This window comes from Lepidochelys kempii, chromosome 11, assembly GCF_965140285.1.
Source record: "Lepidochelys kempii isolate rLepKem1 chromosome 11, rLepKem1.hap1, whole genome shotgun sequence".
NCBI classification, from domain to species: Eukaryota; Metazoa; Chordata; order Testudines; family Cheloniidae; genus Lepidochelys; species Lepidochelys kempii.
Genome location: NC_136390.1, coordinates 1,066,421 through 1,086,722, shown reverse-complemented (window position 1 = coordinate 1,086,722; position 20,302 = coordinate 1,066,421). Strand labels below are relative to the sequence as shown.

The 20,302-nt window shown below is 64.8% G+C and overlaps 1 protein-coding gene across 1 annotated transcript; it reads right to left on the bottom strand.

Moving 5' to 3' along the window:
• Positions 1–1,699: 1,699 nt before the first annotated feature.
• Positions 1,700–19,917, bottom strand: DNPEP (aspartyl aminopeptidase). Its single transcript, XM_073304822.2, has 15 exons — positions 19,813–19,917; positions 18,609–18,690; positions 16,220–16,308; positions 15,878–15,991; positions 15,209–15,334; positions 14,643–14,773; positions 14,056–14,140; positions 13,706–13,813; positions 11,592–11,669; positions 11,258–11,341; positions 8,094–8,254; positions 7,929–7,968; positions 7,344–7,445; positions 3,692–3,859; positions 1,700–1,822 (listed from the first exon to the last, which is right to left on the bottom strand). The coding sequence occupies exons 1-15, from the start codon at positions 19,915–19,917 to the stop codon at positions 1,772–1,774; spliced, it is 1,524 nt and encodes a 507-aa protein (XP_073160923.1). The 3' UTR covers positions 1,700–1,771.
• Between the last annotated feature and the right edge of the window lie 385 nt (positions 19,918–20,302).

Here is a 20,302-nt window from a genome sequence, read left to right as displayed (position 1 = left end):
GGAGGCACGGCCAGAGCAGGGCCCTCACCCGCTCTGTCCCTGAGGGGCCCCGTGCCCAGTGGTACTCCGCTAAACCACTCCCCTGGGGCTGGGGGGCACGGACAAGGGTGCCGCTTCGCTCTGACCCTGGGGGGCCAAGCCACAAGCCGAGGGCGAGCAGCCCCCCACGCTGACGCTGCACCAGGACCGGCTCCCAGGGCAGTTCGAAACAAACGTTCCCCTCCGGACGTGCAACCCCTGCCTGTCTGAGACCCCCAAAACGACCCAGGGCCCTTCCGATTCCCCCCCAGCAGAGGCACCCTCGCTCCCTTCTCCCCAGCTGCCCCCTCTCCTGTATTAGGGACTGAACGTTTTGGGACCTGCCCCTTTAGAGTCGCAGCTTGTCCCCCAGCAGCCCTACTGGAGCTGGAGGTTTCTGCCGCCAGGAGCAGCAGCTAACAAGTCTGTCCTTTCACCTGTCATCATTAGGTTCCAGAGTTAAAGAGACAGAGACACAGATCGCAAGGCTGGAAGGGATCACTGTGGATGTAGTCTGAGCCCTGCACAGCACAGGCCAGCGACCTGCCCTGCAATCACCCCTAGAGCAGCTGGTTTAGGGACACAGCCCCTCTGGATGTTAAGGTCAGGGATGGAGAACCCGCCGTGCCCCCGGGGAGCAGTTCCAAGTAAATTCCTCTCACCCGTAAAACTTCTTTCCTGCCTGAATGTCTCGCTTCGGGTCCAGCTAGTCCTGTGTCTGCACGGTGACGCCCCTGGTTTGCAGGGGTGGGTTTGTGTCCCAGCTGGGCTCTGGGGAGGGGACAGGCTGGCGTTCCCAGAGGGAGGCAGGGGGCCCTGCACAGCCCCTCAGGGCGGCTGAAGCCAGAGAGGAAGCCACGGCCCCGTGCTGGGGCTCCAGCCAGCGGACCAGCGAGTGCCAGTCATGTCCCATTCCCCACTGCGCCTCCCTACTGCCGGCCAGCTCAGGGGTGGGAGCCCCAGCAGCAGCCACCTCTGCAGCCAGGCGCCCCGCCTTGAGCCCCTGGGACTGGCTGGGGGTGGGAGAAGGCTCTGCCCTGGCAGCTGTGGTCCAGCCACTCCAACGGTCTGCAGGTTCGGAACGAGGTTTGGTTTCGGTGAAAGCTCAAATGCTCCAGGAGCTGCCACAATCCAGAGGGGCTGCCCCCCCCCACCGCTCCCCAAATTGCCAGGACCCCCGGGTGAAGCCGGCCCAGAGAGCAGCTGTCAGGTCTGCAGCAGCCAGGCCAGGCCGATCTCCCTCTGCCACCCCAAAGGGGGTTGGTGGTGGTGGGGGGGGGGGTCCCTGCTCTGCACAGAGGGTTCAGTCTGTGATTCCCCCAGTTCCTCCCCCTCTGGGGGCTTGGAGGGAGGGGGCTCTTCTCTTCCCCTCCTGCCCCTTCCTGAGGGGGAGGGTCCCCACTAACACCTGCTCCCCCCGAGGTGGGACCAGGTGCTGATGAACCAGCCAGGGTCTGGTTGTGTGGGTCAAAACACACGTGCGGGGGTCCCCTCCTCTGAAACTGGCCAGGATAGGGGGGGGCGCCCACTTCCCACCCTAGGCAGGGTGGAGAGGCCAGCAGCTCAGGGGGTCTGGACGCCAGTTATCCCACCGGGCACTCCTGGGGGGAAGTTCGCAGCCCCCGCGGGAGCTCATGACATCACTCCCGCTCCCCTACCCCACCCAGAGCCACACTCCGTGAATGGTGAATGCACTTTAATAGCCCCCGGGCGGCTCGGGAAGGGCCCGGCTCAGCCCCCGACCCCACGCTGCTCAGTCCACCAGCAGGCCGCGGCTCACCTCGGGGAAGAGGCTGAAGAAGCCCTGGAAGGAGAGAGGCAGAGATCAGGGCTGGGGCCAGGGCCGGGTCAGACCAGCCAGGGAGCCCGGGGGGGGGGGGGGGGGGGGGGGGGGGGCTGGGGGAGGAACAGCTGCTCCCCGTTCAGTTATACAAGCGTTACCATGGCAACCAGCTACTCACTTCGTGCTGGATGATGTTGCCATAGTAACCAATCACTGACTCAAGGCCACTGCAGGTTGCTATGGTAACCATTCAGGGATGAAAATGGCCAGGGAGGGGCTGGAGCGGGGGGAGGAGGGGGGGCAAGGGCAGCAGGACCTGGCTGAATGTCCACAGAGCGTCAGCACATGTGTGGGGTGGGGACCCAGGGGCTGCAGGGGACCCTGGTACTTAACCCGGAAGCACCCTGAGATGGAAGGGATGCGGGGGGATGGGTCGGGGGCAGAGGAGTGCAGGGGGACAGGGTGGGGGGGGATGGGCTTCGGGGGTGGGGTGCAGGGGGACAGGGGGGTGGGGGGTGGGCTGCAGGGGGGTGGGGCGCAGGGGGTGCTCTCACCTGGAAGAGGGGGATGCTCTGCAGTCCCTGGAGCTGTAGGGGTGCAGGGGGACAGGGGGTGGGGGGAAGGGCTTCGGGGGTGGGGTGTGGAGGGACAGGGGGTGGGGGGGCAGAGGGGGTGGGGCGATGGGCTGCAGGGGGGTGGCGCGCAGGGGGTGCTCTCACCTGGAAGAGGGGGATGCTCTGCAGTCCCTGGAGCTGTACGGGTGCAGGGGGACGGGGGTGGGGTGCAGGGGGACAGGGGGGTGGGGGGTGGGCTGCAGGGGGGTGGGGCGCAGGGGGTGCTCTCACCTGGAAGAGGGGGATACTCTGCAGTCCCTGGAGCTGTAGGGGTGCAGGGGGACAGGGGGTGGGGGGAAGGGCTTCGGGGGTGGGGTGTGGAGGGACAGGGGGTGGGGGGGCAGAGGGGGTGGGGCGATGGGCTGCAGGGGGGTGGCGCGCAGGGGGTGCTCTCACCTGGAAGAGGGGGATGCTCTGCAGTCCCTGGAGCTGTACGGGTGCAGGGGGACAGGGGGTGGGGTGCAGGGGGGCAGAGGGGGTGGGGGGATGGGCTGCAGGGGGGTGGGGCACAGAGGGTGCTCTCACCTGGAAGAGGGGGGTGCTCTGCAGTCCCTGGAGCTGTAGGGGTGCAGGGGGACAGGGGGTGGGGTGTGGGGGGGCAGAGGGGGTGGGGGATGGGCTGCAGGGGGGTGGGGCGCAGGGGGTGCTCTCACCTGGAAGAGGGGGATGCTCTGCAGTCCCTGGAGCTGTAGGGGTGCAGGGGGGACAGGGGGTGGGGGGGATGGGCTGCAGGGGGGTGGGGCGCAGGGGGTGCTCTCACCTGGAAGAGGGGGATGCTCTGCAGTCCCTGGAGCTGTAGGGGTGCAGGGGGGACAGGGGGTGGGCTGTGGGGGGACAGGGGGATGGGGGGATGGGCTGCAGGGGGGTGGGGCGCAGGGGGTGCTCTCACCTGGAAGAGGGGGATGCTCTGCAGTCCCTGGAGCTGTAGGGGTGCAGGGGGGACAGGGGGTGGGCTGTGGGGGGACAGGGGGGTGGGGGGATGGGCTGCAGGGGGGTGGGGCGCAGGGGGTGCTCTCACCTGGAAGAGGGGGATGCTCTGCAGTCCCTGGAGCTGTAGGGGTGCAGGGGGGACAGGGGGTGGGCTGTGGGGGGACAGGGGGGTGGGGGGATGGGCTGCAGGGGGGTGGGGCGCAGGGGGTGCTCTCACCTGGAAGAGGGGGATGCTCTGCAGTCCCTGGAGCTGTAGGGGTGCAGGGGGGACAGGGGGTGGGCTGTGGGGGGACAGGGGGGTGGGGGGATGGGCTGCAGGGGGGTGGGGCGCAGGGGGTGCTCTCACCTGGAAGAGGGTGATGCTCTGCAGCACGCTGGAGGTGCAGCACATCTCGCGGATCGAGTGCATGGCCAGCTGCGGGCAGCCGATGTCCAGGACCCGCAGCCCCAGGCGGGAGGCCAGGATGGGCCCGATGGTGGTCCCGCAGGGCACATCGTTCCGCACCATGAACTCCTGGGACGGGCAGAAGAACAGGGGGGGCGGGGGGTGGGGGGAAGAGTAAGGACCATTCCCCCAACTCCTCAGCCCCCATGAGTGCCTTGGGGAGCAGCCCCAGGCAGGCTGGGCTCCCAGCTAACCATGGCCTTGGCATTCCACTGACGAGCCCAGATAACGACCCTCGGGGCTCAGTGCAGACCCGACATCCTGGAGCAGGCGGGCTGTGAGCCCCTCAGCGCTGCCCCCTCCCGCCCCAGGCTGCCCCAGGGGAGGGGGCAACAGAGCAGGGGAGCAGAGGTTCCTCGCCGGGCAGCCATTCATCTGGGGGGCTTCCCTGGGCTGCCCTGCTACCCCAGTGACTCGGGTGGGGGGGCACGCAGACCCCTCCTGGTTGCTATAGAAACCCCACGGCGAGCAAGGAGGGAGGGGATGGCATGGAAGGGGCAGTGCAGGGTGAACCAGCCCCTGGGGAATGGGAGCATCTGGCCCCATCGCTTCCCTCCCTGCCGGCCCTTGGCTCGGGCTGGGGTGTCCTCTCCCTCGGACCGCGTTCAGCCCTGGGGGTCTCGGCTCTGCAGCCAGCACTGCGGGTCCCCTCATGGGGTGTAAGCGGCAGAGCCGCCGCACAGACACCCACGGACGAGGGGCGTCCCCCAGCCCTGCCATCCCACTGGGGGGGGAGCGGGGGGCAACAAGGGACGTGCACCAGCACCCCCTGCAGACGAGTGTGGGAATGTTTTGAGCTTGCTCTAGGACGACCGTGGGGCTGTTCTCCGGCCTGTGCCGTACAGGGGGTCAGAAGAGATGGTCCCCCAAGTGCCTTCTGGCCTTGGAACCTGGGACTATTCCAGCTCTGGGCCTATCCCCTTGGCAGCGCCCCCCCATGGTGGGGAAGAACCGGGGGCTCCCCGGGACACGGAGAGCAGGCCAGGCATTCGGGGGCAGCCACTGAGGCTGCCTGGGCTGGAACCAGCATCTCTGAACGGAAACCTCAGTGACCGAGCACTGACTACGGCAAGTTACTGCCCTGCACGCCTCTCGGCAGGCCGGGCTGGAGAACAAAGGCAGAAGGGGTCCGAAGAGAGGCTAGGCAGGAGGGGAGGCCAGCCCAGGGGAGCTAGGGAAGCAGGGCACGGGGGGCTTCCATCCCCAGGAACTCAGGAAAGAACCCTACAAAAAGTAGAACCCAACCGATGACTAAGGAGCATGGAACAGCCCACGCCGGAGCCACAGGCTGAGCTCACGGAGCAGGGGCATGACAAGCAGCACGAGGAGGGGCTGCGAACACATTCGGAGCAAGGGCAGGTCCTCTGCCGAGCGGGGAAGGCACCAGTAACTGGTGCTCAAGAAGCTGAGGTGTTTAATGTCTATTTTGCTTCAGGCTTCACTAGAAAGGTTCACGGTGACCAGACACTCCACACAATCACTGTGAGCAACAAGGGGGACGGACGAAGCCAGCAGAGGGAAGGAGCAGGTTCGTGACGATTTGGAGGAGTTGGGCTTATCCAGGCCGGCAGGGGCTGTGACATTCAGCCGAGGCTACTTAAGGAGTTAGCCGAAGCAATCGGAACGGTGAGCAACTATTTCTGAAAGCTCCTGGAGGGCTGGAGAAGGGAAGACATGTAAAAAGGGGAGTAAGAGAACCTGGGGAGTTACAGACCCGTCAGTCTCACTTCCAGACCTGGGGAGATCCTGGAACAAATTATGAAACAATCAGTTTGTCAGCACCTGGAGGCTACTGGGGTTATAAGGAGTAGCCAGCATGGATTTGCCAAGAAAATCACGTCAAACCGACTGAACTTCCTCCTTTGACAGGGTCACTGGCCCAGTGGCTGGGGGAAGCAGTGGACGGGATATATCTGGATGTCAGTAAGGCTTTTGGCACAGTCCCACGTGACATTCTCCTAAACAAACTAGGGCAATGTGGTCTGGATGAAATTACTATCCGGGGGGTGCACAACTGGCTGAAAGGCCATACCCTAAGAGTAGTTATCCAGGGTTCATTGTCAAACTGGGAGTGTGGATCTGGTGGGGTTCTGCAGGGGTCAGCCCTGGGTCTGGCACTATTCAATATTTTCAGTCATGACGTGGATAATGGAGTGGAGAGGATGCTTATGAAATGTGCAGAGGACACCAAGCTGGGAGAGGTCACAAGCACTTTGGAGGCAGGATTAGAATCCAAAGCGACCTTGAGAACTGCAGAACTGGTCTGAAATCAACAAGACGAATTCAATAGAGACAAGTGCAAAGTACCACGCGTAGGGAGGAAAACTCAGATGCACAAGTACAAACTGGGGACTAACTGGCTCAGTGGTCGCACTGCTGAAAAGGCCTGGGGGTCACAATGGAAGCGATGCAACGGCGAACAGGAGCATCGTGTGTAGACACTGGAGGTCCCTGTGCTGCTCTGCTTGGCATGGTGAGGCCTCAGCGGCAGCGCTGTACCCAGCTCCGTGCGCTGCCCGTGAGGAAAGATGGGGGGAGCCCAGTGCCCAGCAACAAACCTGATCAAAGGTTTAGAAACCCTGATTTGTGAGCAAAGACTAAAGAGCCTGGACATGCCCAGTGTGGAGAAAGGAAGCTTGCAGGGGCCTGAGAACTGGCTTCCAATTCGTTGGGGGCTGTTCGAAAGAGCTCGGGGACCGGTTGTTCTCCGTGTCCAGAAGGCAGGACAAGCAGCAGTGGGCTGAACCTGCAGCCAGGGGGACTGAGGTTAGCGACCGGGAAAAGCTTTCCAATGCTCAGGGGAGTCACGCTCCGGAGCAGGCTCCCAAGGGGGGCTGGGGAATCCCCTTCACTGCGGGTTTTGAAGAAAAGGGCTGAACAAACTCCTGTCCCAGATGCTCGAGGCTCCCTTGGTTCAGTCACAGAGCAGGGATTGGGATGTCTGCAGGGCTGTCCAGCCTCACTGCAGAAACCAGTTGGGAGCACTGAGCCCCCAGGCCTCACTGCAGACACTGTCTGGGAGCACTGAGCCCCCAGGGCTGCCAGGCCTCACGGCAGACACTGTCTGGGAGCACTGCACCCCAGGGCTGTCCAGCCTCACTGCAGACACTGTCTCGGATCACTGCACCCCCAGGGCTGCCAGGTATCACTGCATACACTGACTGGGAGCACTGCACCCCCAGGGTTGCCTGACCTCACTGCAGACACTGGCTTGGAGCACTGCACCCCAAAGGGGAGAACAAAGCCTCCTGCGGGTGTCTGGCCTGGCTGGACTTGTTGCAGGAAGCCATGAAAAGAGCAGGGATCACCGGTGCCCGAAGGCAGTCTGGGAGTGGTGCAGGCCAAAGGCTGGCCCTGTGGAAGTGTGGGGGGGCCTTGGGGCACTCCTGGGAGGCTGGGCACAGACCAGACCCTGTGGTTCCCTGACTTGGAGATTCCCCAGGCAGGGAGACCATTCTGCCAGTGACCACGGGGTGTGACCGATTCATGGCCACAGCCCACAAGAGTGGGATCCCCTGGCGGCGCTCAGGCTGGCCAGGGCCAGGGCACTTACCTGCAGGGGGACGTCGACGCGGCCCGCGATCTCCCGGATCACTGCCTCGGTGACAGCCGTGGAGGCATAGCGCTGGTTACTGTTCACCTTGATCACGGGGCCCTGTGCAAACATCCAGACTCAGCCTGGCCCTGACCCCTAGCTGGGAGAGCAGCACCCCCTGGCAGCGGGACCTGCCCCAGTTCCCAGCAAAGCTGCCTGCCCTCGGCCTCCCTGAGCAGGGGTGCGGCACTGGTGTCCCATGACTGGCAAGGCTGAGGTCCTTCCCCAATCCCCTGGAGCGCCCGTGCTCTGCAGCCCAATGGGGCGCCGGCTGGGCCACACACCCAGGAACCCCGCGGGGGGCTGGCTCAAGGCTCAGCACAGGCTGCGGCGGTCTCAGAGCAGCCAGCAGACGGGGGCTTCGTGCCAAGCCAGGATCGGGGGCCCCAGCTGATCCCCAGCTGGCCGGAGCAAGGCAAGCACTGGGGAAGGGCCCTGGATCTGAAGAGCCTGGCCCTTGTCAGGGGGTGCAGGGAGAGCTCCCCCCAGCCCCCGCCCCGAGGGAGCCCCCAGTCCCTGCCGCAGGGAGGGGGCTGCACTCACCTTGTGGAAGGCCGGCCGGTGATTCTCCTCATGCTTGTCCCTGCAACAGAAGCGGAGCATTAGTCCTGGGCTGCCCCCAGGCCCCATCTGCTCCCCAGCCAGCCCTGGGGGCAAACTGCCCTCCCCCCGCGAGGCCTTCCCGTGCCGCTCCCCCCGGTCACTCACAGGTAGTTGGGGTGGGCAGCGTGGGCCATGTCGGCGCTGATCAGGTAGGACTTGGCCAGGGACTCCTCGAAGGCCGTCAGGTTCTGGGGTGTGGCCGAGATGCGGCGCAGGACCAGCTCCGTCAGCAGGGACTCGGCGCCCTGCGCGCTCTCCGAGCCCACCTGCAGGGAGGGCCTGGTCAGCGCGGCTGGCAGCAGGGGGCCTCGGACCCACCCCCAGGGCAGCCCATTCGCGGCCTGCCCCAGGACCACACAGGAACGGCGCCCCGTTTCCCCCAGGCTGTTCCTGGCCCCACGTCCCAGCAGGAGCCAGATCCCCACTCCGTGGGAACGCACCTCCCTCTGCGGCTGCAACGCCAGCCTCCTGCCCCTCACTCCCGACCCGCAGCCCCCTGCTAGCCTGGCCCTGGGCTCCCCCAGAGCCCCGCCAGTGCCCCTCACTCCCGACCCGCAGCCCCCTGCTAGCCCGGCCCTGGGCTCCCCCACAGCCCCGCCAGTGCCCCTCACTCCCGACCCACAGCCCCCTGCTAGCCCGGCCCTGGGCTCCCCCACAGCCCTGCCAGTGCCCCTCACTCCCGACCCGCAGCCCCCTGCTAGCCCGGCCCTGGGCTCCCTCCAGTGACGTTATTGACATGAACTGGGACCGTATAGACCATCGTTGCAACCAAGGTCCTGTAGTGGCACCAAATCTTGTACAAAGGGGGTCAAATATAGTGTTTAAGACAAGGTTATGACTTGCTGGTTAGGATGATGCTGTCTGTCTGTGGGTATCATTTTTGTATTTAAAGTTACAAATATTGGCTCTGTACTGTCTGTATTTCAAACTTGTGCTCTGCTTCTGGGGGACACCCCAGACAAGTTGGGGTCAGCTCTGCCTAGCCTGCTGGGTGGCCCATTAAGGACCATCAGCAACACAACTGACCCACTGAGAGAAGGCAGACACGCCTGGGGACTCAGCCAGGTGTGCAGGGCCCTGCCTAGGGACAGAACTTGATGCATGTGTGCGTAATTGATGAGCCATGCATATATTTTTAAATTTTTTTGTGCAGAAAAAAGCTTCTGCCAAAATGTTGCTGCAGTTCTGCCTTTTGCCCACCAGAGGGCGCTGTGTCACAAGAACAGAGCAGCAGCTCCCCGCAGAAAATAACGTCTGCCCTTCCATGTTTTGCCCACCAGAGAGTGCTGTGGTGACAGAACACAGCAGCAGCTCCCAGCCAGCGAGGGAAGAAAAAGAGTCTGCCTTCTCCACAGCAGGCCAGGTCAGGAGACAGGAGCTTTGCGGAGACGGACAGCGTGGGGTGCCTGGGGGATGGTCATACAGGGGCTCATGAGGGCTAGCAGGGGAGGACAGACTGGGGCAGGGGCTAAATGGGAGTGGAGGCACAGGGCCACAGGGGGGAGGGGGTGCAAAGAGCTACATAGCAACAGGGGAGTGGCTGGGGGGCACAGAGACTCATGGGGACGGGGGAGGGAGTACTGGGATACATAGGCACAGGGGTGGCTGAGTGGGGGCACAGAGACACATGGGGAAGGGGAGGAGGTACAGAGCTACATGGGGACAGGGGGAGGGGTGCAGGACCACATGGGGATGTGGGGAGTGGGTGTCTGAGTAGGGGTGCAAGAACACATGGGGACAGCGGCACATGTGCCTGACTGAATGGGAAAGGCTAGGGGTTAGCCAGGGTCTGCATGGGGGAAGCTCCCTAACAGTCTCTCCCCGCCCCCTCAAAAAACCTGTTCCATACTTTTCACACCCATACTCAACAACCCTCCAAGTTCACACCCAGGCTCCTTCCCAGCAATTTACTTCCCTCTACCTCAGCTCCTCCGTTACCTCTGACTCCCCCAAGCCTTTACACTGCTTCTGAGGGGTGTGGGAAATACAGTTCTGTATTGTAGTTTAAATGAATTATTACTCAGAGTCCTGCATTAATATGCCTAGTAAGGAATCTATTTGTCAAAAAACATTTCCTGAATCTTTTTTGTTGTCTGTATTGTTACAGACATACTTGCTGACAAGTATTTTGAAATAAATTACCAAAAATAATTGAAACTGCTGTGATTATATTGTGTATGTGTATTATATATGCAGAATTTTAAAATATTGTGAACAGAATTTTTAATTTTTTGGCACAGAATTCCCCCAGGAGTAGTGGAGGGGAAGGACGGTTTGCTCTCAGGGAGGCTAAGAGACATCCATGTGCATGTCGCCTGGCTGTCTGAGCAGGGATGGGTCATTAAAAAACACTGGTGGAGCCTGACCCCATATCAATGGGGAATCCCAGAAGACACAATGGCAAAGCCAGTCACAGGACACTGGCACCCACAACCAGCGCCCGAGAGGGGGTGGATTTCCTGACCTCCCCCCAGGGAGGCTGGGGAACATCCTCCAGTTTGAGGACAGAGGATGGGGGAGGAGTGAGGTAGGGGATCAGAGCAGGCTGCTGGCAGGAGTCAGGGCTCACCTGGACTCTGCCCAAGGAGGCCAGACAGAGACAGATGGAGTCTGAACAGTGGGGTTCACTACAGCTGGGATGGGCGCTGGCTGACCAGAACGGACGATGCTTTAACCTTTAATTCTCTGGGCTGAGCTAAGGTGTCCCTGTGTTGGTCCAGGTGACTAACCCGCCTGTTGGCCTGCGCTGGCTGTGTGTCCCTGCAGATCCTGGGGGAGGGGGTGCTGCCCCCCAAGATGGTACAAGTCTCCATCGGGGTCTGTCTCAGGGGGACTTGCTGCCTGGAGCTCATGGTGGGGGTGCAGGGAGGCTACAGGCCCAAAGGTCCAGCCCCAGGAGGCGGTGAAGTTGCGTGGCTTCTCCTGGAGGCGGAGACAGACCCCTTGGGGGCCTCTCTCACCGCTGGGGCCCTGGCCCTGATCCTGGGGGTCCGTGACACCCAACATGGGATGAGTGTGCCTGGGCTATTGCCCGGCTGGTGCAGGGAAAGGCACCGGCAGTGGCTGCCCTGGGAATCTCCGGACGTGGGGGTTGGGGTGGAGGTGGGGGGGAGAGAAGATGGATCTGCTCCTCCCAGTCCCTGCCCTGCTGGGGGCGCTGTGCTGTGAAGTGCTTCAGGAGGGGGAAGAGTGCAGGTTCCCCCCTCCCAATCTCCCCGCCCCCAGCTCAGTTCTCAGCTGGAGCACGTCACCGCCCCACGTCCGCTCACCTCCTCGTTGTCGTACAGCGCGATCAGGCGGACGTTGGGCTCCCGGGAGAGGGAGCCGGGAGCCTCACAGGAGCTGATCAGGGCCTGCAGGGGACAGAACATGGGGCATTCCTGGGGCAGAGCCCACAGAGCCACCGGCCGAGCAAGCGCCGGGCAAACAGCCCCTCCACCCCGACATGTGCCTGGCCCCGCCGCCGTCCTGCCAGAAGGGGAGTCCCCACAGGGCCCTGCTGACACCCCGCCCCCCAGAGACGGGTGCAGCCGCGACCCCAGAGAGGAGCGCAGAGTCGGGGTTGGGGTGGGGCACAGTCTCCCCGGGGCAGCCCCCACTCACCTGCAGGGCGCAGTAGCAGCTGTGCAGATTGTCCAGGCGGGGGGAGAAGATGAACTCATCGAAGGCGCCACCTAATGTCTGAAAGGGAGCGAGCAAACGGAGTCCGTCATGCGGGCTGGGGGACCTGGTGGAGCCGGGCAGTCCCATCCTAGCAGGGCTCTGGGCCCAGTTCCCACCGGCGCCCCGGCTGGGCCCCTGCACGCATGCACAGAGCCAGGTGCTTGGGCGCTGCCCCACCACGCCCTGGGCAAGTCCCACCCTCCAGGAGCGGGGCTGCAGGGGTACCGGCACCCTGGGGAGCCCGGCTCCTGCCCCAGCTGCACACCGCCTGAGGACTGACCCCAGCCCTGCTTGGGGATTGCCCTGGGGGCTCTGCTGCAGGGAGTGGGGGGCAGCCTCCGAGGCGGGCACAAGCTGGGGACTGGCTTGGCTGGGACCTCAGGGCACGTGTGGATGAGCCGCGGGCGTCCCTCCATGCCAGGCTCCCGAGCGCTCACTCCCAGAGGTTGGGGGCCGCAGACATTCGGCCTGAGGAGTGCAGACACCAGGCCCTGAAGGCTGGGGGGGCGCAGCAGAGGCTGCTCCCAGGGGAAGTGCACAGTAGCCACACTGGCCCCAGGAGGGAGCTGGTGCGGGAAGGACAGTGGGGGACGGTGGAGCCCCGCGGGGAGGTCAAGAGCAGGGACCCCACGTCACCATCAGCAGCAGAGCAGGCAGCCTAGTCGCAACCCTGGCCACACAGATGCAGTGTCTGCAGCAGTCCAGTGTGCCTCCTAGAATCACAGACTATCCGGGTGGGAAGGGACCTCAGCAGGTATCTAGTCCTCAAAGCAGGATCAACCCCAACTAAATCATCCCAGCCAGGGCTTTGTCAAGCCGGGCCTTAAACACCTCAAAGGATGGAGACTCCACCTCCTCCCTAGGGAAATCGATGAGGTTCAACAAGGACAAGTGCAGAGTCCTGCACTTAGGACAGAAGAACCCAATGCACAGCTACAGACTAGGGACCGAATGGCTCGGCAGCAGTTCTGCAGAAAAGGACCTAGGGGTGACAGTGGACGAGAAGCTGGATATGAGTCAGCAGTGTGCCCTTGTTGCCAAGAAGGCCAATGGCATTTTGGGATGTATAAGTAGGGGCATAGCGAGCAGATTGAGGGACGTGATCGTTCCCCTCTATTCGACATTGGTGAGGCCTCATCTGGAGTACTGTGTCCAGTTTTGGGCCCCTCACTACAAGAAGGATGTGGAAAAATTGGAAAGCGTCCAGCGGAGGGCAACAAAAATGATTAGGGGTCTGGAACACAAGACTTATGAGGAGAGGCTGAGGGAGCTGGGATTGTTTAGCCTGCAGAAGAGAAGAATGAGGGGGGATTCGATAGCTGCTTTCAACTACCTGAAAGGGGGTTCCAGAGAGGATGGATCTAGGCTGTTCTCAGTGGTGGCAGATGACAGAACAAGGAGTAATGGTCTCAAGTTGCAGTGAGGAGGTCTAGGTTGGATATTAGGAAAAACTTTCACGAGGAGGGTGGTGACGCACTGGAATGCGTTGCCTAGGGAGGTGGTGGAATCTCCTTCCTTAGAGGTTTTTAAGGTCCGGTTTGACAAAGCCCTGGCTGGGATGATTTAGTGGGGATTGGTCCTGCTTTGAGCAGGGGGTTGGACTAGATACCTCCTGAGGTCCCTTCCAGCCCTGATCTCTGATTCTATGGGGCTGGGGGAGGCACCCTCCTCCTGAGCAGCGCACTGCTCCCTCCCAGGTGTCTCAGCTGGACTTGCTGGGCGGGGTGCAGCAGGAGGCTGGCGCCCACAGGTCCAGCCTAGGAGGTGGGGAGGCCGCGTGGGTCATCCCAGGGAAAGAGTGGGACCCTGGGGGGTCTGGCCCATCACACCAAGGGACTGACCCAAAGCTGGGGGCATAGCCCCGATCCTGTGGATCTGTGACAACATGAAGGATGGTCCCTGCCTCCTCCCAACCCAGGCAGCTCATCACCAGCAGGGCAGGGACCCTTGCAGCAGATTTTACCCTCAGCCCTGTGCCAGTCAGCCTGGGGCTGGAGGGAGAAGCCGCTGCCTTGCCATTGCCTGGCCCCCCCGGCTGGGTCCTGGTCACTCACCGCTGGCTGCGTATCCGCCAGACACAGCTCCATCTCCACGATCTGCTCCGGCTTCACGCCCAGCTGGGAGCAGAGCAGGGATAGCAGGACGGGGGCATGCCGCTCCGTCTGGGGAGAGAGCAGAGCCCCCCAGGGGAGGTGAATGCTGTGGACAGGCCACGAGACCCCCGTCCCCGCAGGGCAGCACCGCCCGGCCCCAGTCCCCCCGACTCTCCCAGGAACACTGCAGCTCCTGGCTGGGTTTCCCCTGTCCCAGGGCCCCCCGGCATGCCGAGCAGGGGACACTCGGTGCACAAACCCACATGATGGGGAGCTGGGCTCTGACACCCCCAGGGGACCTCCTGCCTCACCTGGGCATCAGCAGTGCAGGGAGCCCCAGCCTTGGGTGCCCCCTTCTCCAGCTCCTCCTGGATGGTAGTGGCCAGGATGGGCACCCTGCGGGGAAAAGGGCTTGGTTGGTCACCTGGGCATTTCCAACCCTGCTCGGCTGCTCCCACATCCTGGGGCAATCGCCAGAGCAAGCCCTTCCCCGGGCGCGCCCTTGCCCTGCTCCCCGGGGGCTCACCAGCCAACTGGCAGAGAAAGGGGTGTCAGACGCCGATGCCCTGGGAGTGACTGAGGGGGAAGCCCTGCCCCAGGCCTGCGATCCACCCCCCATCTCTGTGCCCCCCACGGTACCCTGCGCCTCCCAGGCAGCCCCCCAGACCTGGCAGCATGTGCTCCGGGAACACCTGGGCTGTGAGCTGGCTGGAGAGGGTCCCACCACACAGGGCAAGAGCAGGAAGCTCCGCCAGGCCGTGGAGCCCTCTCGGCACACAGCCGGGCCAGGCCCCTGGGGAGAGCACGGGGAACATTAGTGCCCATGCTCTGGCGTGGGATGGGGACGCCTGCCCCACTGAACCCTCCTGCTCTGGGCGAGCCCCGGGGGGCGGCTCACAGGTGCTGCTCCGTGTTGGGCCCAAAGCTCTCGTTGACACTGCGCTGCAGGTGGATGGCCAGGTTGGGGATGCGCAGGACGGGCCGCTCCACCCACACCAGCCGCTGCTCCAGCCGCCCCGCAGCCAGCTCCTGAAAGCACAGCAGGGAGGGCGGGTCAGGGAGCCCTTCCCAGGGACCTCCCCATGCCCACCCACAGGAGTCAGCCCTCCTCCAGGGGAAGGGCAGGGATGGGGGCTGGAAGGATCTAATCCATGGGGTGAGGGTCTTTGCCTGCCTGGGGCGTTCCCTCTGCACCTGCCTGCCCAGCTGCCCACCATGTGGGGTGAAGAGGGCGGCAGTGCCGGACCCCTGCCCATATCCCTGCAGACGGGGGAGGTGTGTGTTCCCCGCGTGGGGTAGGGAGTCGGAACCTGCTGACTTCCGAGGGGGAGCGTGGGTGTGACAGATGGACAGACGGACTCTAGGATCCGGGATGCGTGGACGGGAGTGGATCCCACCACGAGCTGTGACCTGCAGACACGGAGCTGCGGGCCGGGAGCGGCTCCCAGCCCAGCCCAGGCTCACCTTTACGATCACCCGCCCGGCCACAGTCAGGTCCCGGTCGAACCACGTGTTCCAAATCCCACCTCCATAGGTCTCCACGCCCACCTGCACCAGGCCCACGTGGCCTCTCTTGGAGCGACGCTTCACCTGTGCGAGAGCCAGCAGCCCATCACCAGCCAGCGGGCCGGGCACTGCTCATGAGGGGGCACCTTTGGCTCAGCCCCCCGGGCCCTGGCAGCAGCAGTGGGGAGGCCACCAAGGACGGGGCTCTGGGATGGGCATGAAGCCAGGCCCTGGGGGCGGGAGAGCGAGGCTCCATGAGATCCTGCCCCACGGCAATCCCAGCCTGGGTGAGGCCCCAGAGCCGGGCAGGGCTGGGTGTCCAGCACCCGGCAGGGTAGGGGGTGCTCCAGAGGGACCCGGGGGAAGGGATCCAGGCAGAGGCCAGGGAGTGGCGGGTGATGGGGCAGGCAAGGACGGAGCCCCAGGGAAACCAGCGTGGGTCAGGCTGGACGCGCCCCAGAGGAACCAGCACGGGTGGAGCTGGGGAACCGGGGCCGGTCGGGTCGGGCTGGACACGCCCCAGGGGAACCGGGGCGGGGCGGGCCGGGTGAGGCTGGAGGCGCCCCAGGGGAACCGGGGCGGGGCGGGAGGAGGCAGCTGGCGTCCCGGGTGCGAGGGGTCCCTCACCCTGAGGCAGGGGCTGTCCGTGTGGGCGCCAATCAGACTGAAGCCGTTGCCAGGCTGGTACCGGCCCCCGACGGCGAAGGCGATCAGGGTGGAGTGGTTCCGGGTCACGAAGTACTGAGAGAAAAGGGGAGAGGCAGCAGTGGTGGTGTTGGCCTAAGCCCATCCCAATGGCTTCGGGGCCAGGGCCCCCTCAGCCCTTTCCTGGAGGTGGGGAGAAGTTGGGCCCACCCCACCAAGCTGCCCCCTCCCCCCACAAATGCACTGTGCCCCCAAAGCCACAGGCCAGGGCAACAAGAGCACCCCATGTCCCCAGCCCGTGCCCTAGGCAGCCCCCTACCCTACCTTGTGCTCGGGCTGGATGTCCCAGTGCTCAGCCTCCTTCAGCTCCCAGAACCCCGCCTGCAGCAGGCGGCTCCGGCATTCGGCAACCACTGCGGGGAACCACACAAACCGCCACGCTTACTGCTTATAGTCACTTAAAGTCTACCGTTCTGCACCCCAAAGCAACACCCTGGCCTCCCCAGATTTGCCACAGCGATAGGACGATGATGCGTTTGGTACGAAGTCTGCCTTGTGAGGTGTCATTTTAAAAGTCTTGATCTGTTGCCCATGACTCTCCCGTTGGATTGTATGCGCTGTCATTGTATCTGGAGTCCGAATTGTATCCGTGTGAGCCTCTGAAACCTGCCGGGAGCTTAAAAACATCCACCAGCAGCCCTTCAGGTGCAACAATAAAAAGGCCAACCGGTGCTGACGGCCCACTGAGGGGAACACACACTCACAGGAACTGGGTACAGTGGAAACCCCTCGGAGAGCGACTACACAACAGGGACTGTTGGACTCCTAGCAAAGGATCTTTCCAGCAAGCTGGAAGAAGCCATAAAAGGGGGGAAGCGACATCATCACTGGCATCACTCCCCCCTCAACTCAGCTCCTGGAAAGATGCCTGGAAAACCAAGGACTGTGTGGGGGCAGGGGGCCCAGCGGAAGGAGGGAATCCCAGCCTGTGTATGGAAGATTGGTGAGCCGCTTGTACCAGTGGGATGCTTGGGTCAAATCCTCTCTAGTTTATAACTCGCAGCTTGCCGTTTGGTTCTGCTTCTTAGGTGATCTACTCTGATCTGTCCCCTTATTGCTTAGAATCACTTAAAATCTACCTTTCTGTCGTCAAAAAATCTGTTTTGTATTTTTTACCTAAGACAGTGCGCGCAGGGAAATCTGCTCAGGAACAGGGGCTGGTGCAGGACACCTCCACATGGAGGTAGGGGTGGACTGGGTCATAACTAACACTGGCCAGGCTTCTGCCCAGGGCTTGATGGTACAGTTCTGGGGCGCAAAGCTGGGAAGCTGGGGGGCACTGGCTGGGGCCTCTCTATTGAGGGTTCATGAGTGGGTAGGAGAAGCATTCCTGTAACTCAGCAAAGCGCGTGCCTGCCTGGGGATGGCTGTGTGAGTGCAGGACCTGGAGGGGTCTGCAGCTTGTCACAGCATCACAGTGGGATAGGGAGCCCAGGCTGGTGAGACAGAGGACTCCGCAGTACCCCAGTTCCAGGTTGCACCCCGGGGAAGTCCGTCACAATGGGCAGCATGGAGACTGAGCCCATCCCTGGGCCATGCCAGCCCCTCCCCCGTAGGGGGCAGTGGGCACCGACGGCAGGAAAGTGGTTCTGCTCCTCTGCCAGCCGGTGCCTCGCCAGGGTGCTGTGCCTGAGCGGGTGTGAGAAGGGTCCATACAGAGCAGCGCATGGGCATCGCAGCCCCCGCCCCCTTGGGCCATCCCCACTCAGCCCCACAGCCCCACTGTCTGGAGGGGAGGGATTTTGCAGGGTCCTCTGCAGGGGAGTGCAGACTCTCCAGTCGGGGCAGGCGGTTAAGAGGGCAGCTCCCCCCGCACAGCACCTGGCTCGGGTGCCAAGCACCTGGGGAATCGGCCCTGCCTGTGCTGATAAGAGTCTGGGAGTGGACTTTGCTTCGGGTCAGGGAGTGGGGAGCAAGGAGGAAACAGCCTCCCCCCCAAACCCCCGCCACCCCGGATCCTCATGCACTCAGCAGGGCTGGGCAGCTGGCACTGGGAGCCCCCCGGCTTGGAATTCCCAACCTGCTCTGTCACCAAACCTTCCCCCCCACCCCCCCAGACTGCACACTCTGCGGCTGCTGCCCGGGGGGGGATGGGGGGACTCCACCCTGCCGCGTCCCGCAGGCTTCTGATAAACAAGTGGGGACGCTGGCTCCTTGCAGCCCTGCCGCGTCCCCTGCCTGGCTGCAGGCCCTGGCTCCGGGCAGGGGGAGCGGGCACCTAGGGGAGAGAGGCGGGGGGCGGAGGGGGGCAGCCTGGGGCAGGAGAACAGGCGTTGCGACACCGGGGTGCGGAGGGAGCCGTGCCAGGGCAGTGTGAGAAATGGGCCCGGTGCCCAGGAGCCGGGCGTGGGCAGCAGTGTCCCAGGTTTAACACCCTGGTGAGTCTGGCCAGTCTCTCCCCCTACCCCACCAGCTGGGGAGTGTCTGCTACCCCCACCAGCCCCATGGGAATAGAGGCTTGAGCCGGGAGGGGGCGAAGGGGCCCCCGGAGGGGTGTGGGTAGCTCGGTGTTGCCGTCCAGCTCCAACAGGCACTGCCAGGGGGCAGCTCTCTGTCGATGGGGTGACAGCCTGGACAGGGCAGCAGCTGCAGGCTCAGGGGGGCCCCGCCGCGGGCGCAACCCCCTTTCCCCCAGGCTCCCCCAGCCCCTTACCATGGTAGGGGGAGGGGCCCCGATTCACAAAGTTCAGGAACTTCTGGGCCGCCGCCTGCACGGAGTCCTTGGCCACGGACGCCTGGTGGGCACAGGGGCGCGTTACTGCGGCGAACAGGGACGGAGGGACCCCCTGCCTGGCCCCCCACTGACGGGTGAGGCGATACCGGGCTCACACAGCCCCATGGCACACAGCCCCAAGGCGGGCCCCCGAGCGCATCGCCCACGGACCAACCCGGCACCAACGGGTCGCGAGTCAACCTCGTCCCAACGGCAGCCTCTGGCCGTGCCCAGCCCGAACACCCCTGGGGTCCGCACCCAACCCGCGCCCAGCCCGAACCCCCCGTGTGACCCCCCGGGGGCCACACCCAGCCCGAACCCCCCGTGGGACCCCCCGGGGGCCACACCCAGCCCGCGCCCAGCCCGAACCCCCCGTGGGACCCCCCCGGGGGCCACACCCAGCCCGAACCCCCCGTGGGACCCCCCCGGGGGCCACACCCAGCCCGCGCCCAGCCCGAACCCCCCGTGGGACCCCCCCGGGGGCCACACCCGGACCGCGCCCAGCCCGAACCCCCCGTGGGACCCCCCCGGGGGCCACACCCAGCCCGTGCCCAGCCCAACCCCCCCTTGTAAACCCCCAGGGAGCCGTGCCCGGACCATGCCCAGCCCGAACCCCCCCGGGGGCCACACCCAGCCCGCGCCCAGCCCGAACCCCCCGTGGGACCCCCCTGGGGGCCGCACCCAACCCGCGCCCAGCCTGAACCCCCCGTGGGACCCCCCAGGGACCATGCCCGGACCGCGCCCAGCCCGAACCCACCGTGGAACCCCCCTGGGGGCCACACCCAGCCCGCGCCCAGCCCAACCCCCCCGTGTAAACCCCCAGGGAGCCGTGCCCGGACCGTGCCCAGCCCGAACCCCCCCGGGGGCCACACCCAGCCTGAACCCCCCGTGGGACCCTCCCGGGGGCCACACCCAGCCCGCGCCCAGCCCGAACCCCCCGTGGGACCCCCCGGGGCCGCGCCCGGACCGCGCCCAGCCCGAACCCCCCGTGGGACCCCCCGGGGCCGCGCCCGGACCGCGCCCAGCCCGAACCCCCCGTGGGACCCCCCGGGGCCGCGCCCGGACCGCGCCCAGCCCGAACCCCCCGTGGGACCCCCCGGGGCCGCGCCAGGGGGTCCCCAAGGGTCGGCTCCGTCCCCGGCACCTGCATGATCCCGGCCCCGGCTCCGCCCCGGACACCGGCGCCGAGCGGGGCGGGCTCCGGGGCCCCCTGCGGGCCGGGAGGAGCAAACACAGCCCCGGGCCCCATAGATCCGCCCCATGGACCGCCCCCATCGCCCCCCCCGGAGCCCCCCCCCGCCCCGTGGAGCCCCCCCGGCCCCCCTCGCCCCACGGACCTGCCCCATGTCTCCCCATTGCCAGATGGGGCCCCCAGCCTGCCCCCCACCCCTGGGCTGCCCATGTCCCCCCACAGCCCCATAGACCCCACCCCAGCCTGCCCCTTGTCCCCACACTGCCCTATATACCCCCCAGCCTGCCCCACACCCCCCCTCCAGCCTGCCCCATGTCTCTCCCCCGCCCTATCGAGCCCCCCGGGCTGCCCCCCATGTCCCCCCACAACCCCATAGACCCCACCCCAGCCTGGCCTATGTCCCCACACTGCCCTATATACCCCCCAGCCTGCCCCACACCCC

What these genes read in the sequence shown, in the direction of transcription:
- DNPEP (XM_073304822.2), bottom strand. Translation starts at nt 19,917, where the DNA reads ATGGGGCCCGGGGCTGTGTTTGCTCCTCCCGGCCCGCAGGGGGCCCCG. An exon ending in ACATCCAGCCCGAGCACAAG is followed by an intron (nt 15,992 to 16,219) that starts GTAGGGTAGGGG and finishes CTTTTCTCTCAG; the next exon opens with TACTTCGTGACCCGGAACCA. An exon ending in CCCAACACGGAGCAGCACCT is followed by an intron (nt 14,141 to 14,642) that starts GTGAGCCGCCCC and finishes TTTTCCCCGCAG; the next exon opens with GGTGCCCATCCTGGCCACTA.